At 37.4% G+C, this 20,871-nt stretch overlaps 2 protein-coding genes across 3 annotated transcripts in view; one reads left to right on the plus strand and one right to left on the minus strand.

The window, feature by feature from the left end:
* Nucleotides 1–6,588, plus strand: part of LOC108575270 (potassium channel subfamily T member 2) — a gene marked incomplete at its 5' end in the record, with an annotated part of 22,500 nt that extends 15,912 nt beyond the window's left edge. The window contains 6 exons of the mRNA XM_017938026.1: nt 363–614; nt 1,012–1,123; nt 1,824–2,009; nt 2,774–2,905; nt 4,931–5,044; nt 5,701–6,588. Of these exons, the coding sequence (XP_017793515.1) occupies nt 363–614; nt 1,012–1,123; nt 1,824–2,009; nt 2,774–2,905; nt 4,931–5,044; nt 5,701–6,588 (1,684 nt within the window). The remainder of the gene's footprint in view (nt 1–362; nt 615–1,011; nt 1,124–1,823; nt 2,010–2,773; nt 2,906–4,930; nt 5,045–5,700) is intronic.
* An 8,033-nt stretch (nt 6,589–14,621) lies between these two features.
* The window catches only part of LOC108575286, a 109,975-nt gene continuing 103,725 nt past the window's right edge, over nt 14,622–20,871 (minus strand). For both annotated transcript variants that reach the window (XM_017938042.1, XM_017938044.1), the window contains 5 exons: nt 17,651–17,785; nt 17,068–17,219; nt 16,192–16,561; nt 15,482–15,671; nt 14,622–15,143 (listed from right to left, as the gene is read on the minus strand). In XM_017938042.1, the coding sequence (XP_017793531.1) occupies nt 14,989–15,143; nt 15,482–15,671; nt 16,192–16,561; nt 17,068–17,219; nt 17,651–17,785 (1,002 nt within the window). In that variant the 3' untranslated portion in view covers nt 14,622–14,988. The remainder of the gene's footprint in view (nt 15,144–15,481; nt 15,672–16,191; nt 16,562–17,067; nt 17,220–17,650; nt 17,786–20,871) is intronic.

Genomic DNA, 20,871 nt, shown 5'->3' on the forward strand with positions numbered 1-20,871 from the left:
ATACCATATTTCAAGTAAAAATTAGAAATTAAAATATTATTTGATAGAAAATTTTTTATCAATAATTTCGAGTCATTAAAATTTCAGAGTAGCGAATAACCAAGTGAAAATTGTATAATAATTTCATAATTCCTTTGAGAGCTCATTTTAGGTATATTAAAGAGTAATCATTTCCTTCGTTTCCTTTTAATTACTTATTTTAGTCGCGATATTATATTTCAAGTTCAAATTGAAAATTAAGTTTCATTGAACGTAAAAGAAATGGTTATTCTCGGAAATAAATTTCGAGCGACGAATGTGTTCAAAGTAATGATCGTTAAAATGGAAATTGTATAATAATGTTAATCAATGATTTCCGTCAGATCAAAAACTTCACTGAATCCAATCATTCTTCTGTTGGAACGGACACCGGAAATTGCGTTCCTCGACGCGTTGTCCTACTTTCCTCTGGTGTACTGGATGCGAGGAACCATCGACTGTTTGGACGATCTTCTTCGTGCCGGTATCACACTCGCAGAAAATGTCGTGGTCGTAAACAAGGAACTTAGCAATTCCGCGGAGGAAGATACTTTGGCCGACTGTAATACGATCGTCGCGGTACAGACGATGTTCAAGTGAGTGTTTCGAGATTTTTCGTTAATAAAAAGGACAGTGAAGTATAGAAATTTTCCGAGACACTGAGAATGTGAACAGCTGAAAATTAAATTATCCAACAATGTACCTTTTCATGTAGGAATTCGTAAATTTAAAGCTACTGTACGTAAACGTAAGAAATTATGGAATTATTCATATTAGATTGCCCAATAAAAGTTATCTCAATTTGAAAACAAGATTTTCCGTTAATAAAAATAATAGTGAAGTGTGGATTATTCACTTTTCTATAAGTAAAAATTCTTGAATTTAAAGCTTCACTTTATAAAAACAAGAAATTATGAAATTATTCACATTAGAATTGTCAAATTTGGCAATAAAATTAATCTCAACTTAACACCATTATTTCTATATCCGCAGATTCTTTCCCAGCATAAAAAGCATAACGGAGCTCTCGCAGTCGAGCAACATGCGTTTCATGCAATTCAGGGCGCACGACAAGTACGCTCTTCATCTCAGCAAAATGGAAAAGGTATCATCCACTCTAACTTTTTTCCAGGAATTTCCAATCGATGTAACATAATTTGGACTAATTCGAAATTAATCGATCCACTAGTTTTCAAACGATATTACCGCCTCCTATTACAAAGTGACATTTTAAATGGAACCTTCTACGTCGCGAACGAAGTATACTCAATCTCCCTTGTTAGTGTGCAAACTGTTACAGATACTTTTTAATTAAGCAACGAAACTTCTGTTCATGCTTGAATTTCTGATAATACTCAAGATCAGTTATCTTAAACTCACTCTCTCTCTCTCTCTCTGTCGTGTTCTCGTGCAACGTTGCTTGTCGAGTTTATAAGCGCGCATACTTGACCTTTACTTTGTTACTTTATACGTATAAGGGAAATTTTATTACACTATGGATGCGAGGCAACTAACTAAGCTCTTCCCGTTTCATGGTGAAAAGCTAATCACCTTTGAAACTTCCCCTTCGCAGTACTTATCGGATATAATAGATTGTGCACACTGCCCTGCAACAAAGCGATCAAAGTTTTACGATAAATCTGTCGATATCACAGCGTTTTAAGCGCATTTTACGGTACGATACGTGATATTTTCGAATTGAACGACATTCCGTTGTAAAATTGTGGAGAAATGAGAATTGACGAATTTTCTGATTGTAATATTTTGGCAACTTTTCAAATAAGCTTTTTCGTTATTTTACGCAGAGAGAAAAAGAAAGAGGATCGCACATATCGTACATGTTTCGATTACCCTTCGCGGCCGGAAGTGTCTTCAGCGCCTCCATGCTGGATACACTTCTCTACCAAGCCTTCGTCAAGGACTACATGATCACGTTCGTGAGATTGCTGCTGGGTGTGGATCAAGCTCCTGGGTCTGGCTTCTTGACATCTGTAAGGATACGAATTAACGCAATTATTCCGAATTTTATTTTACTTCATTTCCTGCACAAAAATACCTGTGGCTTTAAGAAAATTCGAGAAAAATAATTATGAAATGAAATTCATCTCTGGAAATCATTGAAAGTCTCAAAATTGTGTTTTACCCAACTTCACTTCTCGTGTCATTGAAAATAAAGGAGATACTTGGGCGCTTATGCCTGCACAAAAATACCGGTGTCCTCAAAAAAATTCGAAAAAGTGACCGTAACACAAATTTCCTCTTTCGAAATCATTCAAACTCTCAAAATCGATTTTTCCACGTTTCTCGTGTCATTGAGAACAAAGGAGATATTTCGGTGCTTGTGCCTGCACCAAAATACCTTGAAAAAATTCGAAAAAAGTGACCATAACAAAAATTTCCTCTTTCGAAACAATTCAAAGTCTCAAAATTAATTTTTCCACGTTTCCCGTGTCATTATAAACTTAGGTGCTTGTGCCTGCACAAAAATACCGGTGACCTTGAAAATAAATTTCCTCTTTCAAAATCAAAGTCTCGAAATTGTATTTTACACATTTTTCACATCATCGAAAAACAAAAGGTGTTCAGCTTACGCTTAGACACCCTGTATTAACCGCACATTATGTAATCCTCCAGCTACCTATGCTAATTAACTCCAAAACTGCCCCGCTAATTTTCCAAAGTAAATCTAATCAGGCTTTCCCTGCTTACTTGGTAATTAGAAACTTCGTATACTTCTCATTGCGCGTAATTTCAGATGAGAATCACGAAGGACGACATGTGGATCAGGACATACGGCAGGCTGTACCAGAAACTCTGTTCAACGACCTGCGAGATCCCAATTGGCATTTACAGAACGCAGGACACCACTGTCTCCGACACGTCTCACGTGAGTAAAACGATGAACTCTATCCACTGATAGTCGAACGATAATTCAGAGTTCGTGTAATATCTTTTGCTCTGTATCTATCCCGGTGTCAGCTCGTGCTGCCTTTCTTAGAGACTTTCTTGATCCCTTTCAATGAGAATCAGAGGAGCGTGAGGCTCTTGCATCTTGTTGAAACGATGCTCGTGGCACGTCCTTCGATCCCGAACGTGTACATTTTTTTTCAACCTGCATCGTGTTAGATATGTTGAGTAGAATCATAATTAATGTCCAGTGAAATTTGCGCAATGTCTCGATTGGAACGAAACAATTAACACTGTCGTTCGTAAGTATCGAAGGGGAAAGTATTGTATGACTTAAATCACATTTCTTCGCCAAATTTGGTACCATGTATGAATTATTATTTTTTGGAATATTTTCTGAATTTTAATAATTGTGCACTAATTTTTTTAGACTTGCTTCGTGTCCAGGAAGTGTTTTAATATTTATAGACGAGAGTGTACATCTGAAATTTATATGTGCACCAGAAAATTTGGAAGTAAATATTTTGGAAAACCTTTGAAAATAATTGTGAACAATTTGGACATCACTTATGACTCAATCGAATATTATATGTATACATATTAGTGTCAATTGGAACGCTTCTTCTACGCGTTACTACGATCGATTGGTGATCGATTTTAGTGTATTTTTTTTTTTATGAACGTGCAATGATTCTTACATAAAATTGTATCGATAGAATATAAGATATTGTATAATATATTTCTTTAAATAGGTGATACTTATTTTCGAGTGGTCACTGTGATCTGCGACGTTTCGTGAAGATTTAGATTTTAGATCTTAGCCTGTAGACGATGTAGAGATTTATATATTAATTTACACTTCGTTAGAGTTAGGATTTAGTTGACAGATGTAACGATTTATTATCAATTTTCGATGTTTACATAGGACACGGGTCTTTGAAACGTACATGCAGGCTGCAGTGAACATTTGAAAGAGAAAGAATGAAGCTACTATAAAATATTTTATTCACTGTTTCTGGTGACCTAACTTTTTTCAATTTTTTTTCGAATTGTATAACAGGTGCAGGATGTTCAGTAGATTCAACAAGCAACTCTTAAATCTTTAACGACTTTAAAATAATCAAAAATTAATCTGCCTGCAAAGGGTTCTAAAATATCGCTAATAAAATACATTGGTACTGCAATATTAAATATCCCAAATTATATTAAAAAATGCAAATTCCAATTGTCAACTGCAATACAGGATGCTTAACAACATTTTTTTTTACATGCATTCTTTGCAAAAGAAAAGAAGATTCCAAAAATGGTGTCCAAGTGGAAACTCTGAGGAGAAAACAAATTTGTCAATATCATATATATTGTTTTTCTAAAAAAGTTTTTCCAAAGCACTCTGTAGAAAGAAATGATATTGTAGTATCGGGGCCTCCATCACCAAATAGGAAACCAACAGGGGAGAATATAGCGCGCGCAGTTGGGGTAGTGCGCAAAGCCTCGGCTTGCTAAGCCGAAGGTCCCGGGTTCGATTCCCGCTTGGGTCCCACAAAATTTTTCCGTCGGTTTCTACAATATTATTTCAAATTGAGCTTTGGTTCGTTGATTCCATTACGTCTACGACTTATATGATTCTTCAGAGCGCTTAAAACAAAAATTTCCTTTTCTATCCAAGAATGTATCAACAATAATTGCAAACAAGTAAACACTCTTTGAAGGCAATACACATTTGTCAATACGACACATCGTGTTATTACTTTAGTTTCTCTAAAAAAAAGTTCACATTCATCTCTACAAAGAAACGAAATCTGCGAGCATCCTGCGCGTTCCTATTTACGTAGGAAGCTCAGCGAACGAGCGACGACGAACGATAATAAATCGTAGAACGATAGCCACCGATCGCGTGTTGTAATAGTAAGAAACGATAAAAGCTCGAGCAGCGGCCGTACATCGAAATATCGCGACAACGGTGGGCTGTCCTTAGTAAGGGTAGAATTGCTTGTCGTTTTGACAGGGCGACTCAGACGCGGAGAGCGACGCCGGCGTCGGCGTGACGTACAAGGTGCGTCATTCGGCGGCAGCTTCGTGCCTTGCAAATTGCGCCACCCGCGACAAGGGTGCCTCAGCCGTGAGTACAGTGTCGACGTTGTCTGGTCGCCAGTTTTCTCTCTCGATCGACTTTACCTCCACTTACTCTCTATATGTGTATATTTATTACTGTCTCACCATACTTTTCTCTCCTCCCTTTTGTACAAACTCGTTCGTCGCCACTTCACATCTACTTCTCACCATTTCTCTATCTATCTATACTCTACCTTGTCTTACCTGATACACACACTTTTCTCTCTCTCGATCGTTTCATCCCACACCCCTTAATTCTTCCCTCCTTCTGTCGGTGTTTGATAAAGCTCGTTACCACGCTAACATATTGCAGAGCGCATGCCGCGGTGTACCAAGCAGTCAGTGGCTTCCGGCCTGAACGCTCAGGACTCTCTGTTCCGTCTTCACCGCCTAAATTGCCCCCTCGATGATCCATCCAGAGGGTTCACACTCGACTTTCTTAACGATTGTCGATACGACGGACAGACGATGCTTGATAAACGTTCGATCTTCTACAATTTTAGTTATCTAGAACAAAGTCGAGTAGATTTAACTTACCGTCGAAGATTTATCAACCACTGGTCTGTCCGAAAGAAAGCACTAACAGCGTACTCGTCCGTTTAACTAAATCACCCATCTTCAATTCACCATTAAAAACTCCTATCTGTTCTCTCTTCGAAACAGTACTCGGTGAGCCTCGGCGACGAAGCCCGCGACAACCACTCCCAGCAGATCGAGAGAGCCGAGATCGCCAATCTGGTCCGTTCCCGGATGGAGTCGTTGAACCTACCGGTAGCTGACTACGACGACGTCTCGGAGAAACGAAACAGCCTGTCCTACGTGATCATCAACCCCAGCTGCGATCTGAAGCTCGAAGAGGGCGACATCGTGTACCTGGTGCGACCTAGTCCCTTCTCCGCGCAGAAGACCTTCGAACGGCACAATTCGAGGAGAAAGAGCAACATCAGCTTCTGTTCGGCTCAGTTGGTGTCTCAGATGAGCGCTGCGGTGGCACAAGTCGGTCTACCGGGCGCTGGAAGTCGTCGAGGATCAGGGATCGGTCTTCCCAGGGCTCCTCCGTTGAGCACCACGAAATCGAACTCGCTGTCTCTGCCGGACAGTCCCACGGTGGCTGGTACACTTCGCGGTCGGTCCAACTCTCTGCGAGTGGTCGACGATATTCTGCTGAGACGTTCGAACTCGTTGAGGCAAGGACTGACGATGAGCAGGCGAAAGAGTAGCCTGGAGGACATAGGTTTAGGTGCACTGTCCCATCCTTCGAATCACAACCCGATTAAAATAGCACTGAACGGATCTATCGGTCTGGAGGTGACCCCGCCTGAAGAAGGCTCTCAGGCTGGTGTAGCGAGCAACACGGGAATCCTGGACGTAGGTCTGCCGTCTATGCCAGAGTTGACCGCTGCATTGGGATCGAACATGGATCCTAGCTTCGGTGGTTCACTGGGCGGATTGTACGACCAGCCGAACCTTCAGGGTCCACTTGGATCGCAGTCGCCGCAGATCCAAGGCGGTACACAGGATCCTCAGCATATACAAGGGACAATCGTATGATATAACCTTATGTGGGGACGCAGGCTCTCCGGCGTGGTGCGTAACAAATGGCTGTAGCGTTCCCACATTACACGTCAAGATCAATCGGGTAGGATGTTGAGGTGGTAGACTAGGTTGTATCTCAGCATCCTGACTGATTTTCGTGGGACTGAATGACGGTGGTGATGATGATCGTAGGATTGTGCGAGACGGCCGGAGAGCAAGGTGTTCGCAGTGACACATCGAAGAAGATGATGGATAACCGTAACTAGAGAGAGAGAGAGAGAGAGAGATTATCACGGATACGGTGAATAGGTTAGATGAATTTTTTTACTACGTTCCCTTTTTCGTAGATTCAGTTATAGATTAGCGGCTACAGCACGGTTCGCGCATGAACCATCGGGGACCTAAACGAGGCGACACAGAGTCGCGACTGTGATATGCCAGGAACGCTGATCTTTTGTTCTTCTGTGCGGTTCAACCGAGCTGGGCATATTCTAGCATTGTTGACCATTTCAAGGTTCTTTAGAGTTAACTGTGAATTTTAATTATTCGACAAGTAAGATACAATGTTTAACAAATTTTCGATATTTTCATCGATGATAATCAACGTGAAGCTTCTCTTCATATACACTTTCATTTAACCCTCGGACAGCGGATGACGTGATAGTCTTACGCATGGCGGATGCTGGGTCAAATATGACCCAAAATTAAAATCTTTCTCATACACAAATGAAACTACATTTTCTTATTTTATTGAGCATTATATTGTTTAAAATTATACCAATATATTATGATTAATATAACAAACATACATATAATATAAGAAAAGTAGAATCGTGACTCTGTTTCGAATATTGGTTAAAACAAAAAACATCTAAAAATTGTAGAGAAGCTGACAATCAAATTTGAAACGTGTTAAACTTGTTCGGAATACTCTAAACAACTCTAAATAACGAAAGAAAATTTCTGTAAAAAAAAGTCGATAGAATTCTATCAAATATTGAGACAAATATTGCATATTGAAATTACGAAGGAATAATTATTCGATCGAATCTTTCGTTCAAGCTGCGTCCAGCTCTGTTGACGTGCAGTCGTTTTATCGACGCTGCGATACTGTTTTAGTGATAATTTTCAATTCGTAGGTAGTGCAGTCACAATTTTTCCAAGCAACCTAATTTTTTCAGAGGAGCTGCGAGTCTTTGTTTAACAAAATACTCTTCAATATGTTCTCGTCGTGTTGTACGTAGTGGGCTACGTTCTTAAAACGTTTTGCTCTCTAGTCGGCTCTGGCGTCTCGACCTCCGTAGATCGAAAATCTTCGTTAATCCAGTCGACCACGAGAATGTGCTCTAGATCGAAAAATTCACGATGGCGAGTGCCATCAGAGGTCCAGCGACGCGATTAATCAATTTGAGAAACTATTAGAGCATAAAGAAAGCGCAACTTGTGACGATGGACCAGAGGTATGTTGTGTTTAGAAATTTTATTCGTCGTTAATGTGTCTAGTTTACGTTTGTCAGATGTACGAAATATACTTAGGAGGAAAATCAACGATATAAAAGTCAAATTTGAAAAATTCGATATCTATAGTAAATTGTTCGAATATTCCAATCGTTTAGAATTTGATATAATAAATACGTAATATCCTGCTGTTGTTAATTAAAACTATCTTTTAGTCTTGTTCATCTCACCAGACCGAGATAATTTTATTTATACTCGAAAATTCATATTTTGACAATCACTGCAGCAAATTACTAATATTACATTGCAAACAGTTTACAATATATAAAATTGTAAATTCATATTTCGAACTCATCTCTGATTTTCATTTTTCTTTTAAATTAATGAAAGAACTGTAAAATAAAGGAAGATACATCGACGCGAATTTATCGAAAATTCGTTCTTCTTGAACAAGAAAAGTGTTATATAATCGTATTTATTCTATATATCGTATTAGAAGAAATTCTAAAAAATCGTAGAAATTCTTGTCCTTCGTCACACGTTCTCGAGATAGCTAAGAGGAGCGTAGGTAGGAGAAAAGAAACGTCTCCCTATTGCAAGCCCCGATTCTTACTTAGAACCGCGTTCGTCGAGTGAACGTGAGATAAATTTTGTACTAGAACCAATTTACGACGAGAGTATATCATATAAATATGATTATAAATATTAACGAAAAAAGAAAAAGAAGAAAATACACGCGACCATTCTTAATCATATCACGCGAGAAACAGTGGCATCGATCGGTGGAGGATCATTATACACGTAGAGAGGACGAGCAGAGGATCTTAAACGTGTATTAAGAAAGAACGATCGAGTCGAGATTCTAGAATCGTGAATTAGAACAATTTGAAAAAAAAGAAAATACACGAAAATCCTTCGAACTATCGAAGTTCTGGAAGCTCGATTCGAAAGCTTTGAACGACGCGTGAAAGGGATAATCGTTTAGCCGAGAATGTATGTAACGTAGATTTGCGACTCGATCGAACAAAGGTTACTCACTTTTACGCGAATACACTCTTTTCTTCTCTTCTAATGATTAGTTTAAAAAAGAAAAAAATGAGAAAAAAAATACGATTAATCCATATTGGAATCTTTTATCTAACGAAGTTTTTCGGAATATTTCATATATCTAATCGGACGAGGCAAAATGTTTGTTCTTAGCGATGAAAGAGAAAAAAGTGAGCGAGAAAAAAAAAACAGTTTCGACAATCTGTTCAAATCAGTTAGGTGAATACATTTACGTAGGCGTCGTTAGGAACGACTTAATTGTATCTTATATATTTCTTGACTCGACGCTTCGAGCCAGTTGCAATCATTTCTCGACCAATTTACACGTTTTTCCGACCAGACGTCGTCTTATCGAGTACCTGCTTCGATGCTGCTTCCGCTACGGCCGATCGGTTTGCCGATTCAATTATATCAGCGATCGGGATTAGCTTCATTTTCCGGTTCTGGGTCGTGGAAAGTTATTCGTCGTGATGTTTCTTCGCATATCGAGAGCCTCGATAGTCGAGATTTCAATGAAAGCTGGACGGTCGATTTCATTTCCACGTGACAAAGGAACAACGAATGGTTTTTGTTGTTGTTGTTGTTGTTGTTGTAATAGTGTGTACTCGAGCCATCCACTGGCCTGCACAATTTTTCAGCTCTGTATTTAAAAACGATCATTTTCTCGAGGGTTCAATCGTTCAAATGCCCATTTGCACAATTTCCACTTAATATCGAAAAATGATCCTCTAAATGGTTAAATACGTTGTACATATATTATTTAAAAGAATAAGAGTGAGATTAATACAGTGTTAAGTTATTGGAAGTGAAATTTACTTTTTTCAATGCACACTTGATCGATTGTTGTTGTAAATATGTTTAACTAAAATTAGGTTGTAATTATACGTACATCTTTCGTTCTTGTTTTTCTTTTCTTTTTTTAAATGCTGATTGTAATGAAAATATTTGGAGGAAATGGTGAAAATTTGTTACATGTTCTGTCAGAATTATCGAATCTACGTACTATCGCTTATTTCACGTATCGCACAACTTCGACTTTTACTTATGAAACGAAGACGCGAAGGAAATTCACTTCGTATCAGAAATCATTGACCTCGATCACTACCGAACGAAACAATCACCGTAAAAAGACCTACTTGCGTGGGTTCGTTCTTCAGTCTGAACCCAATGAAACGAAAGAGAGTCTCCAATTTTCGTTTTAACGTGTAACGAAGCGAATCAGTCGTACTCTCATTCAATCTCTATAATTAACATGCTCGTTATCCTATTTAACCCGAGGAATGCAAACGAAATTTTTGTCGGTCATGTCGCGTCGTTCATCCATTAAGCGAACATATTTCACACACGCTCTCTTTAAGGATCTACTTCTACGTAGACCCGTTTTCTGCCTCTTTAACATTCTCTCCCTCATTAACTCTCTGTCTTTCTCACCTTTTTGATTAGCGTTTAACGAAACCCGTCCCAACTACGAAACGCCGATCATCTTCGTTCACGCTGATGGCTCGCAGAGTTTTGTACATACGTTGGAAGGCAGCCGTGTGGTACTTTTTTTGTCAAACATGGGTTACGGTGATTTTCTACTAACGACGAACGCTCTGTGAGACGGGAGAAAAGAAATTATATACACCGAGTGGACCACTTAAAACAGAATTAATTATCTTCGAATCATCTTCTCTAATTATGGCGGTAGGAGAACATTTTTCTCTGTAATTTAAATGATTTCAAAGGGTGAATAAGACGAGACAAAAATTGTTTTCTGTTGTTTGACACTAATTTATGCATTTTTTTTCTACTGTACTTTGTAGCAGACTTCGATGTGCAACTAACCCTAGTACGGTGCTCGGGTCTTTTTTGACCCATCGCCATCTTATTTTTTAAAACTTAAAATTTTAGATCAAATGTGAATCCTCCTTTCACTTTTTGCCATTTTCGTCCATCTTATTCGTTCTTTGAAATTACTTAAATTACGTGTAAAAATTTTCTCTTGCCACTGTAGGTAAAGAAGATAACTGGCTTGTTTTATGTGAGTTACCCTGTATATTCGCGTCAATCGAACACCTCTGTATTACGTTTCGATCTGTGAACAGCGATTTTTCTAAATGTTTCGAACACTTTCGAATATGAAACATAATATCTAAAAGGTCGGAAATGTGTGACTATGGATGTGGAATTCGAGTGAGTAGGAATTACGAACTTTCGAGTTTGAGGACATCGATGGATACTATATGTTCGTAGTGCTCGCGATAAGTAGTTGTATGTTACGGGTGTTCTTTTTATTTCACTCCTCTATGATCTGACACAACGTGAAATTTTTCGTATCTTCTTCCTTTCGAACACATTGTCGTATCGAAATTTTGAAATAATATATATATAAACAGATTATACTATTTTTCTTTTTTGGGACTTAAACGACACGTGTCATTTGTAGAGGATTGAATTTGAAAAGAAGCAACACCCAATGTTAGCGAAATGAAATTGTCAGACACGATTAAAACTCTGAAATTATAAAATTTCGACGAACGATTCTCGCAGAATTCAGCGAATTCTGTCCCCGATTCTTGTATTTTTCGATACCAAAAAGTATTCTACCACTTCTCTACCGACACTCAACATCGATCGAAGAAGAAACGAAACAAACTGGAGAACAATAAAAGCAAGAATTAACAAGGAGAAAAAGTTGTAAGAATAAATCGAAATTATAAGGAGTACTAATAACGCAAGAACATTGTTCCAACAGTGTACATAGGTTTAATTGTCATAAGGATCGATCGGAAACCAACGTGACCTGAAACTAGAAAAGCGAGTAGCGTGTTATTACTGTGCGTTGTCGTTTCGAGCAACCGAAACGAACAAAAAAAAAAAAAATGCGATGTGAAAGTAACAAAAAAAAAAAACGAAAAAAAAAAACTGTTTTTCGAATATATGTGAAATATTCTAGTCACGTCCGACATAAGGGAATCGATTGATTGTCCGCGATTCTGTTTAAACATTTGTATAAACGTATTTAACGACGATGTGAACCGCGCGCGCGAAAAAACTTTGAAAAACGCCCGTGAAAAAGGGACGAATGAAATTTTCTATTTGCTAAAAAAAAAAACACAGACGAAAAAAAAAGAGAAAAACAGAAAAAGCAAGGTGAAAAACGAACGATCGATTGGAAAAAAAAAGAAACGAAAGATTGTAGCGTGTAACACGTAAAATAAAGAGAGAACGCGAACGAACGTGTCGCGAATATATCACTATGTTAACAGTGGAGATTAATATTACGGTAATATTAAGAGAAAAAAAAAAACAAAAACTTCAGATGAGTATATATCAGAACAAAAAGTATCGTTGTGTCTTCATAGGAGAATGAAAAGAAGCAAAAAAAAGATAAGAAAGAGAAAAACGAACCTTTGATTCGTCGACACGTGAATCCTCGAATCGACAACCCTTTCGCAAGTTCCTTTCCGATTTCTAGTTCATCGTGTAACGGTTCCGATAGTTCAAATTAACAAAACGAACTGCCGAGCTTGCGACATCGAAACGATAAACACGTTTTCTCGTTTTTCGAACACACAGATACAATACACGATGTTTCGAAACGATGAGTTTCGTAACACGAACACACAACAGAGTGTTCTGAAAGTAATTTTTCAAAGTGAATTGATTTTCGGTGGATAGATCCTCTCCGAGGTATTCGTTACTTGTTTGTAAACTCGATAAAGATGAATTTTTACACGCCCAGACAGTGAATAATATCAAAACGATAATGTGTAAAAGAATTCTTCCGATGATTGCATTCTTTCCTCGAGATTCGATGTGAGTACTGAAAAATATTTGTTTCAACGAAGTGTGTGACAAATTCTAACCTCTGCAGAATCAGCTGTTCTCCTGTATCGCAGATATTGTATTTCTATTTCGACCAAATCACATTACCGATTGTATTTTCCTTGTGATTCTGATTCTGCAAGGGTTCAACAGTTTCATTTCTCAGACTATGAACAGGAGTATGTATTTTAAACTACTTTTTTCTAATTCCATATTGCAAACAAAAATAGGTATATTAAAGAAGTAAATCTTGTTGACATATCATTTACTTTAAACACGATAATTTAGATGATTTAGTACGTTCTTTATTGGTGTGAAAATAGAATTGTCGTCTGAGAGATTGAGAACGAAAATTTTGTGTCGACTCTGATTTAGCTAACCCCAGACCAATAATACGACGTATAGTTTGAGTATCAATTGTAACCTATAAATAGTTTTCGAAATAACGATTCTCCTATTCGCTGAAGTAATCGATGAGATACCATTTTTCGGTATTGTAGTTATTTATCACAGTCTTGTAAAGTTAATTTCTTTTAACAGATACGTATTTTTAAAACTTAACTACAGATTTTTAATAGCACAACTTATCAACTTGTTCGTTCGAAAAATTTCCAAATTTCATCGCGACATTGTCGTTTCGTCCATTAATTAAGAAGTGAAAACACGAACTGTACAGAATCATTGGAAAAAAAAAGAAAACAAATACAAAAAACACTGTTTCCATTCGATGTCTGTTTAAATTTATATATGCGTGTGTCATACATGAACGAGCATGTTCCCCCTTCCGATCGAGAATAAACAGACGAAACAGCGAAATTCCGGCGAGAATTATTTTCACTTCAGTCGAAATCGAAACGGGAACATGGCGCGCGACGAACGAATCTCGAGGGCCCGGCGTTTTCAGTGTCGTCGAGCTCGTTTTCACAGTGTAGGAAATAAGAATTAAATCCTCGACCACGAAAGGAACTACGAACGGCTGTACGTAATGTAAAATAATAAAAAGCAGAAAAACAGAGAGAGAATGTACCTATATCTATTATACCACGTGACACATTGTCACGCGACGCGTGCATGTAAATTTATTATAAATAAATTATTATAAAGCAGCAACACCATTTTTTTCTTTCTTCTCTGACACGTCAACGTTGCATATTTTTTTATTTGATGAACGTACATTTCCATTGTGTTATCGTCGTTTTGAAATTGCATAGATCGATCAGAAGTTTTCGTTACAATATTTAGTAATGTTTCTTTTCTTCTTCTTTCACTTTCTTCAGGAATGTGTGCATTTTGTTATTTTGAATCAATAGATTTAAATTGTTGAACTTGAGAGAGTTGTTTGATAATTTATTTTGTTCGTTTGAAATAAAAGGAAAATTTTACATAATGAACATGCGTTTATAAATTATAAGAATATCTTCGATTCGATTCTACACCCTACGCGTAGTTGTATTGTCAGAAAAATTACAAGTGTGTCTCGTTTCGTGGAGTCTTGAGGTAAAAGAGCGAAGGAACGATCAATCACTGACCAATTTCTCTTTCTTTCGTTAATACTATATTTATCAGTAAGAAATTACGCATCACTATCGCAATACTATTCGATTCTTTGACGACCGACGTTATTCACTTATCGATGTAAGAAGAATACGTAAAAAAATAAGAATAGATTTGAATATATTATACGCATAAATAATTTACCTTAGATATATCATATTTCAACTCGTTGCATGCTTTATTAGACTCCTAAAGTTTAGTAAGAATAAATTTGAACGAAATTTCATTTTTTAATTTTTAAAGAAAAGAAAGCCGGTCCTCAAAGATAAAACGCGTTACACAACAACACGTCTTTATATGATCGTCGTCGCGCCATTGAGGATTCGACACGATTCTCCCAGTGTCACATTATCGACGATTAATAAAACAGACGAAGTGTTTCGATTACGTGTAGTATGTGGAATGTTTCTTTTATTCTACGTGTATGCACATCTGTGTGTTATATATACATATACTATGCGTATTGTCGTCTATGCACGATATTATAAATACAGCGCTTAAATACATTATCGACATGGGTGTGGGTGGTTTCGTCTAGCGAACTAACTAGTGGCTCTTCGCGGGCTTCACGTTCTCCGTGAATTGACCGACGATGTTACCCCTCGGATGGTAACAGGCCACTACCACACACGTTCCGTCCCTTTTGGCCATCGCTATTCCCATCTCAGTGGTGTTCTTCCAAACAATTTGTGTGAAATGGCCTAAAGAAATGAAAAAAGAAAAATATTAGCAATTACAATCTTTCTATAAAATCAATACTGTGATCATTTGCTAAAACACTACAAAAGTTAACTTAAGAAAGTATCTTTGAATCACTATTTAAATAGTACTATTCCTATAATTTTCTAAAAGAATTTTTTTAATGCAATAATATATTCTTATTTATTTATCACTTACTTTACTATATATATGTATATTTTTTGCAATAACACAAATTACTTAGGTATAAATAAGGAACATTTTTTTAATAAATTGCTCTTTATAAGGACATTATTGGAAACGAATCAATGGGATAGTTTGTATAGGACGTTTTACGTACATGTGTTTAAAACTTTTGGCTCAGTGCCATACTTGTGATCCTTCCTCTCGGAGTACCACTTTGAGACGACTTCTCGTGCTGGCACGATCAACTTTGGATCGGAACACTGCATCGAGTAGATGTTCTCCCCGTAGGGGGACGTCGACTGCGGGATCAGCTTGTTCGTGTTCAGCAACGTGTTCGCCCACGCCTGTGGATAGCATAAAAAATTTGTAATCGAGCGTTACTCTTGCACCCGCGCCTTCACGGAGAATCGTATCCTCGCTAAGTCACGATGGCATAGGGCTCGTGATAAATTGCAAGCGTTACTTATCGAGCTATTGTTATCACAGAATACGTGTGAGAAATTAAAGAAATTTGTAAAAACAGTTTTCACAATCTTAATTAGCTAGTGAAACCTAATTTTTAACCCTTTCGTTCGGAGCCTTTGGGCACACTTACATATTAACTTAAGCCTTAATTCGATCCTCTGCACTCTTCCACGTTAATTCAATGAAACGATACGACCAAAGAAGAAAATTTTGCGACCTTTGTGAAATGTCTGAGTCTGCCACGCGTGTTATGTACTAAAATTTGCCGCAGCGAAAGGGTTAACAATTAATTCTGCGGGGAAATTAATTAACTTTCTGTCGTTGTTTAATTTCTCATGAATATTCTGCAATGCAGTGAACACATTCACGACAATTTGATAGAACGTGTAAGAGATATACCTTAGCAGCAGACGTTAATTCTGAGCTTAACCTCAAGTCAGGAACACGATGTCTCCTCCTGTACTCGTTGTGGACGTGCAAAGCCTCCTGTTGCCACGCTTGTTCGTCTAACGCGTAATGTGGCTTAGGTTCTAGGAAGGTGATTTTTTTAGTAGGACTCGAACCTCCAGGCGGTAGAACGTTCTCGGTGAAGCTACCCAGGAAGTTTCCAGCTGGATTATAGTTACACACTACGTAGACCTCGCCGTTTCGATTCCTGGCCATACCGACGCCTAACTCGGTGCTGTCTCTCCACACTACTTGCGTGAAGTGGCCAGTTTTTAGGGTGGTGGGCTCCTTTCCGTACTGATGTTGCGCTTCCTCGGCATACCTGTGTTCAGATTTTGTTATTCATTATTGGGTTTTTTTAAAAATACTTTTTAGGTGTTTTACGTAGTTTTCTAGTGGAAGTCTGTTTTGTTCTTGGGATAGGTAGATATTTGGATTTAGATGAAAAATAAGAGGAAGTATTGAGAAGAAATATTTGAAGCTTAAAGTGTCGGAAGATATATCGTCATCTGAATGTTACAATTAGATAACTCAAAAATTGAGATTTTCTGGATTAGTGATATCAAAAATTATAACTTCCTAAGTTTGTAAGTTTAAAATTTGTCAACTTAAAGTTCATAAGTTTAAAGTCTGAAAGTTTAAAGCGTGTAAGTTTAAAGTTTGAAGTTTGTCAATTTAAAATTTCTAAGTTTAAAGTTTGCGAGATTAAAACCAACTCCACGTGAAACACTTCAAAAATTTTCGAACGCGTTTCTCTCAAAGTTAATAAATGTGATTCAGATGTTAATTACATCAATTTTTTGCCTAATGTAAATTCCAGTTACTCACCATTCGTTTACGGGCTCGTCACCGCCCACGATAGTCTTCGGATTGGAACTCCACATGCAGTATAAATTCTCGCCATAATCTATGTTCGCCCTATGCTCTAACCTGCCCCTAGCTGCCAGAATATTTGCCCAGTCCTGACTCGTTTTACATAACTGAAAACAATAAAAACATATTCATTGAAATTTTCTTAAATTCTTGAAAGAAAAAAAAAATGAAATATACAAATTTGCTAATTTCTACATACAGTACCGGATGGTGCACATAAAATCGGCCCCAAATGCAAAATACAGTTTTAGTTTTATAAAGAAACAATGTACTCTGCATTGGAGTTTCATTTGAAACACAAAATAAAGGGTACTTTTAACTTAAAAAGACTTGAATTTTAACAATTTACACGTTTATCGATATTTTCATCTCTGCACGAAACATAAATTTAAACATCTGCGTTTATAGCTGACTCGACAATGAAAAAATTGTTTGAAAAAGTACTTCGTACTGCGTTGAGGCGCAGCAACGTAATAACTTACTCGACCGTATGGATTCTAGTTAGGTTTAATTAGCGGCATTATAAAAAGGAAGTAACCTGTTTGTTGAGACGTAGAGGTGGCACACCATGCCTCGCGCGGTACAAATTGTGCGTCTCGAGGCAAACGTAGATAAATTCCTTAGGAGGCCCCAATCTGCGTACAGACGGTTTACGTGTGTCAGTCTTTGTTATCTAGAACATACAGAGAGAATTTGCCGCGTGATTGATGAAATCTGCGTATAAACCGGCCGCTATAAGTTCAAATAAAAACTCCTCACAAATTAATACATTTCACAGCGAAATAAAAAGAGTGCCGAATGTTTTATTAGAAACGACTTTCTAAGATTGACTCTGCAAAGGAATTAATATCAATAATATATTTACGTAGATGAAATTAAATGTGAAGTGAGATCTAAGTGTTTTTCTTTTAACGTTGCAAACCATCAATTCTTATTTAAAATTTTTAATTAAATGAAATTTCAAAGTTGAATTAAAAATTTTCTTTAAAAAATTTTGTTCGCGATTCCGAATTTCGCAGCAATTAGTTCATTAGTTTATTGACCTTAAGGGAATTATTTTTGGCTGAAACTAATTCAACATTCCTTCGTGCGATCTCTTTGCTCGTAACACCTAAAAGCTAACGCTTCTACGCTTTAACCTGCTCAAATGACCCGTATGCATTACAATTAGGGAAAATGAACCACGGCTTTACCGTAATCATTTTCGCTTGTAGTTATGCGTATATAGGGTGTAAGACAGAATTTTTGTATTTCGAAGAAAAACTTGTCAGAATCACGTTACTTCAATCTTACTTACTAGAACACAATTTATAGTCCTTTTTATATTGCTTCTCCACTTCTCCAAAATGCCTACGGAGAAATAAAAAAAAAATTGCCCACGAATTTTCACTGTAATTAATTGCGTAATACAGATTTGGCCTTACGCTCGTTATTGTATTCTTTAATTTATTTTGTTGTAGGAGAATTGACAGAAAAAATGTACAGTAAATTAAAAAATAAAATTTTAAACCACTAAGTGAAGCAAGCATTAAAAATTCGTGGGGTTTTTGTGACACAGTTAAATTCTAATCGAATTTTTCGTAGTGTTTGGCAAAAATAATGTCACAGTGGTGGTATCATTTAGTTGTTACAGAAATAAATAGCGATCAGTGTGTTAAATAAAATAATATTTCAAGAAAATCGGGATTACTCGCATTTCGTATCACAAATCCACACGAACTTTTTCCGGCACGCAGATTTATCCATAAAACTCGTAACAAACGTATGCCTTGCACGCGAGATGTAATTTGAGTTAATAAAAACTGTATAATAAATGAAAAGAAAATTTTTAAATATCACCTAGTATTCTAGATTTATCCATAAAACTCGTAACAAACGTATGTTGTGCACGCCAGATGTAACTCGAGTTAATAAAAAAAGCGCACAGTAGATTAAAAAAGAGAAAAATTTTGAAACCCATGAATATTGTTAAATATCACAAAGTATACCAAATTTATTTATAAAAATCGTAAGAAACGTGTATTGTGCACGCGAGATGTAACTCGAGTTAATAAAAAAAGCGCACAGTAGATTAAGAACGCGAAAAAATTTGGAAACCGTGAAAATGAGTGAGACTGCCGGAATAAAAATCGCGGCGAATATTTCCACGACACCGTGTATATACACAGGCGGCACGTCACGGTCAAAGCGAAATCACGCGATCGCGCGAGCGCAGCCGGCAATAAAGACGGTGACGTCCCTAATAACCTAGATGCGGAATACCCGACGGGGAGGTGGATCAACTGGCTGAAACGATTTCCCATCGTCCTATCGTAACGCGATCATTTCCAGCACGACACTCAGGAAGCAAGCTATCGTGAAATCGCCACGTTCTTCTTTATCGCGGGCGTTTCCGGTCACGCGTTTCTCCTTCGGCTTTGCGGCAGGCAGGCTAACAAGTGCAACAAGACATAGCCAATTAAACGTGAATTTATCCAATGATTTCCATTTCTTTTTCTCTCAACCTAAAGGAAACAAAGTAATTCGAATCGACGATACGAGAAGATTTACACGTTCCGCGACATACTTGAATTTCGATTTTATCGTTCGCGATACTCGGAAGATGCGCCAACTTCAGATATTCCTGTCCTCGGAGGCGAAGTATCGACCGGTTGTCGCGTATTTTTAATTTCCGCGCAAATGTCAAGAGAAGCTTCGTTCGCCACTTGATAAACGAAGGCAAGTGTGTGGATTTGCAAAAGTGCAATGGGAGATTGAAGGTTTTATTCGATCCCGATAGAAAGCTTGAATTGTTCTCCTGTGAATTAAGATGATTAAGGATGTATTTTAAAGGGATTAACGAGGTATACAGAGTCGTTGTTTAATCGCTTGGCGTATAGAATTTGTATTCTTCTTTTGTTCCGTATTATTATTTGCGTAATAATAGGGCTTTCGTGGTTGAGAATGAAAAAGTACTAATAAGAAAATGATGCTTCGTTTTTCCCATCGTTTCGCTCATCCTGTATGCAAATGACGACATTTCTGCTGTAACGATGTGTAATGGTTGCATTCAGGGTACGATGTATTGTAATTTTGTTATGAAAGCAAGTTTATTTTTTGATTAGAAAAGATTGCCGTGGAAAAAGGTTGTTTCGTTCGAATTATGTTACTTTGTATGTTAAGAAGTGATATTGTAAATATTGATATTAAAGTGAAATATAAATGTTAAAGAGTATGAAGTTCTCTTTTGAAATTTAGAGTGTTAAGAATTGACAGTTTGAACAAAGTCTATTTCCACATTCTCCCCGAAGTAATCAACCACCAGGGGACAAAAGAAAGAGCGATGCCAAATGAAGCATCGAGCCCCGAAAAAAGTCCCTGCCAATTTCCTATTTATACTCCTTTCTCCTCGGGTTCCGTGCGGGCTATTGTGAACGCAAGCACGTTGCCCGCGAGCAGGAAGAATAAATAGCAAAAGAAAGCAATGTGGTCGTCGATGGACAAAGCGCAAAGTGCTCACAAAGTGTTCAAGGAGGTTGGATGTTTGGTACTTCTCTTTTGGGATCTCAATGAAATTTTGCGGATACTTAAAATTAATCTGCAAGGAATGAAAGCGGGCTACACTTTTTCAAATTTAAATTTAAATAAAAATTAGTAGGGAAAAATTGTCAGCTCGGAAATTAGTGAAATGAGATCGTCATATGCGATACACAAATAGGATTAATCCAAAGATTACAACATTTCGTCGTTTTCCATATCCAAAAAATCTATCAATGCAAC

The sequence above is a fragment of the Habropoda laboriosa genome, unplaced genomic scaffold (assembly GCF_001263275.1).
Source record: "Habropoda laboriosa isolate 0110345459 unplaced genomic scaffold, ASM126327v1 scaffold244, whole genome shotgun sequence".
Classification (NCBI taxonomy): Eukaryota; Metazoa; Arthropoda; class Insecta; order Hymenoptera; family Apidae; genus Habropoda; species Habropoda laboriosa.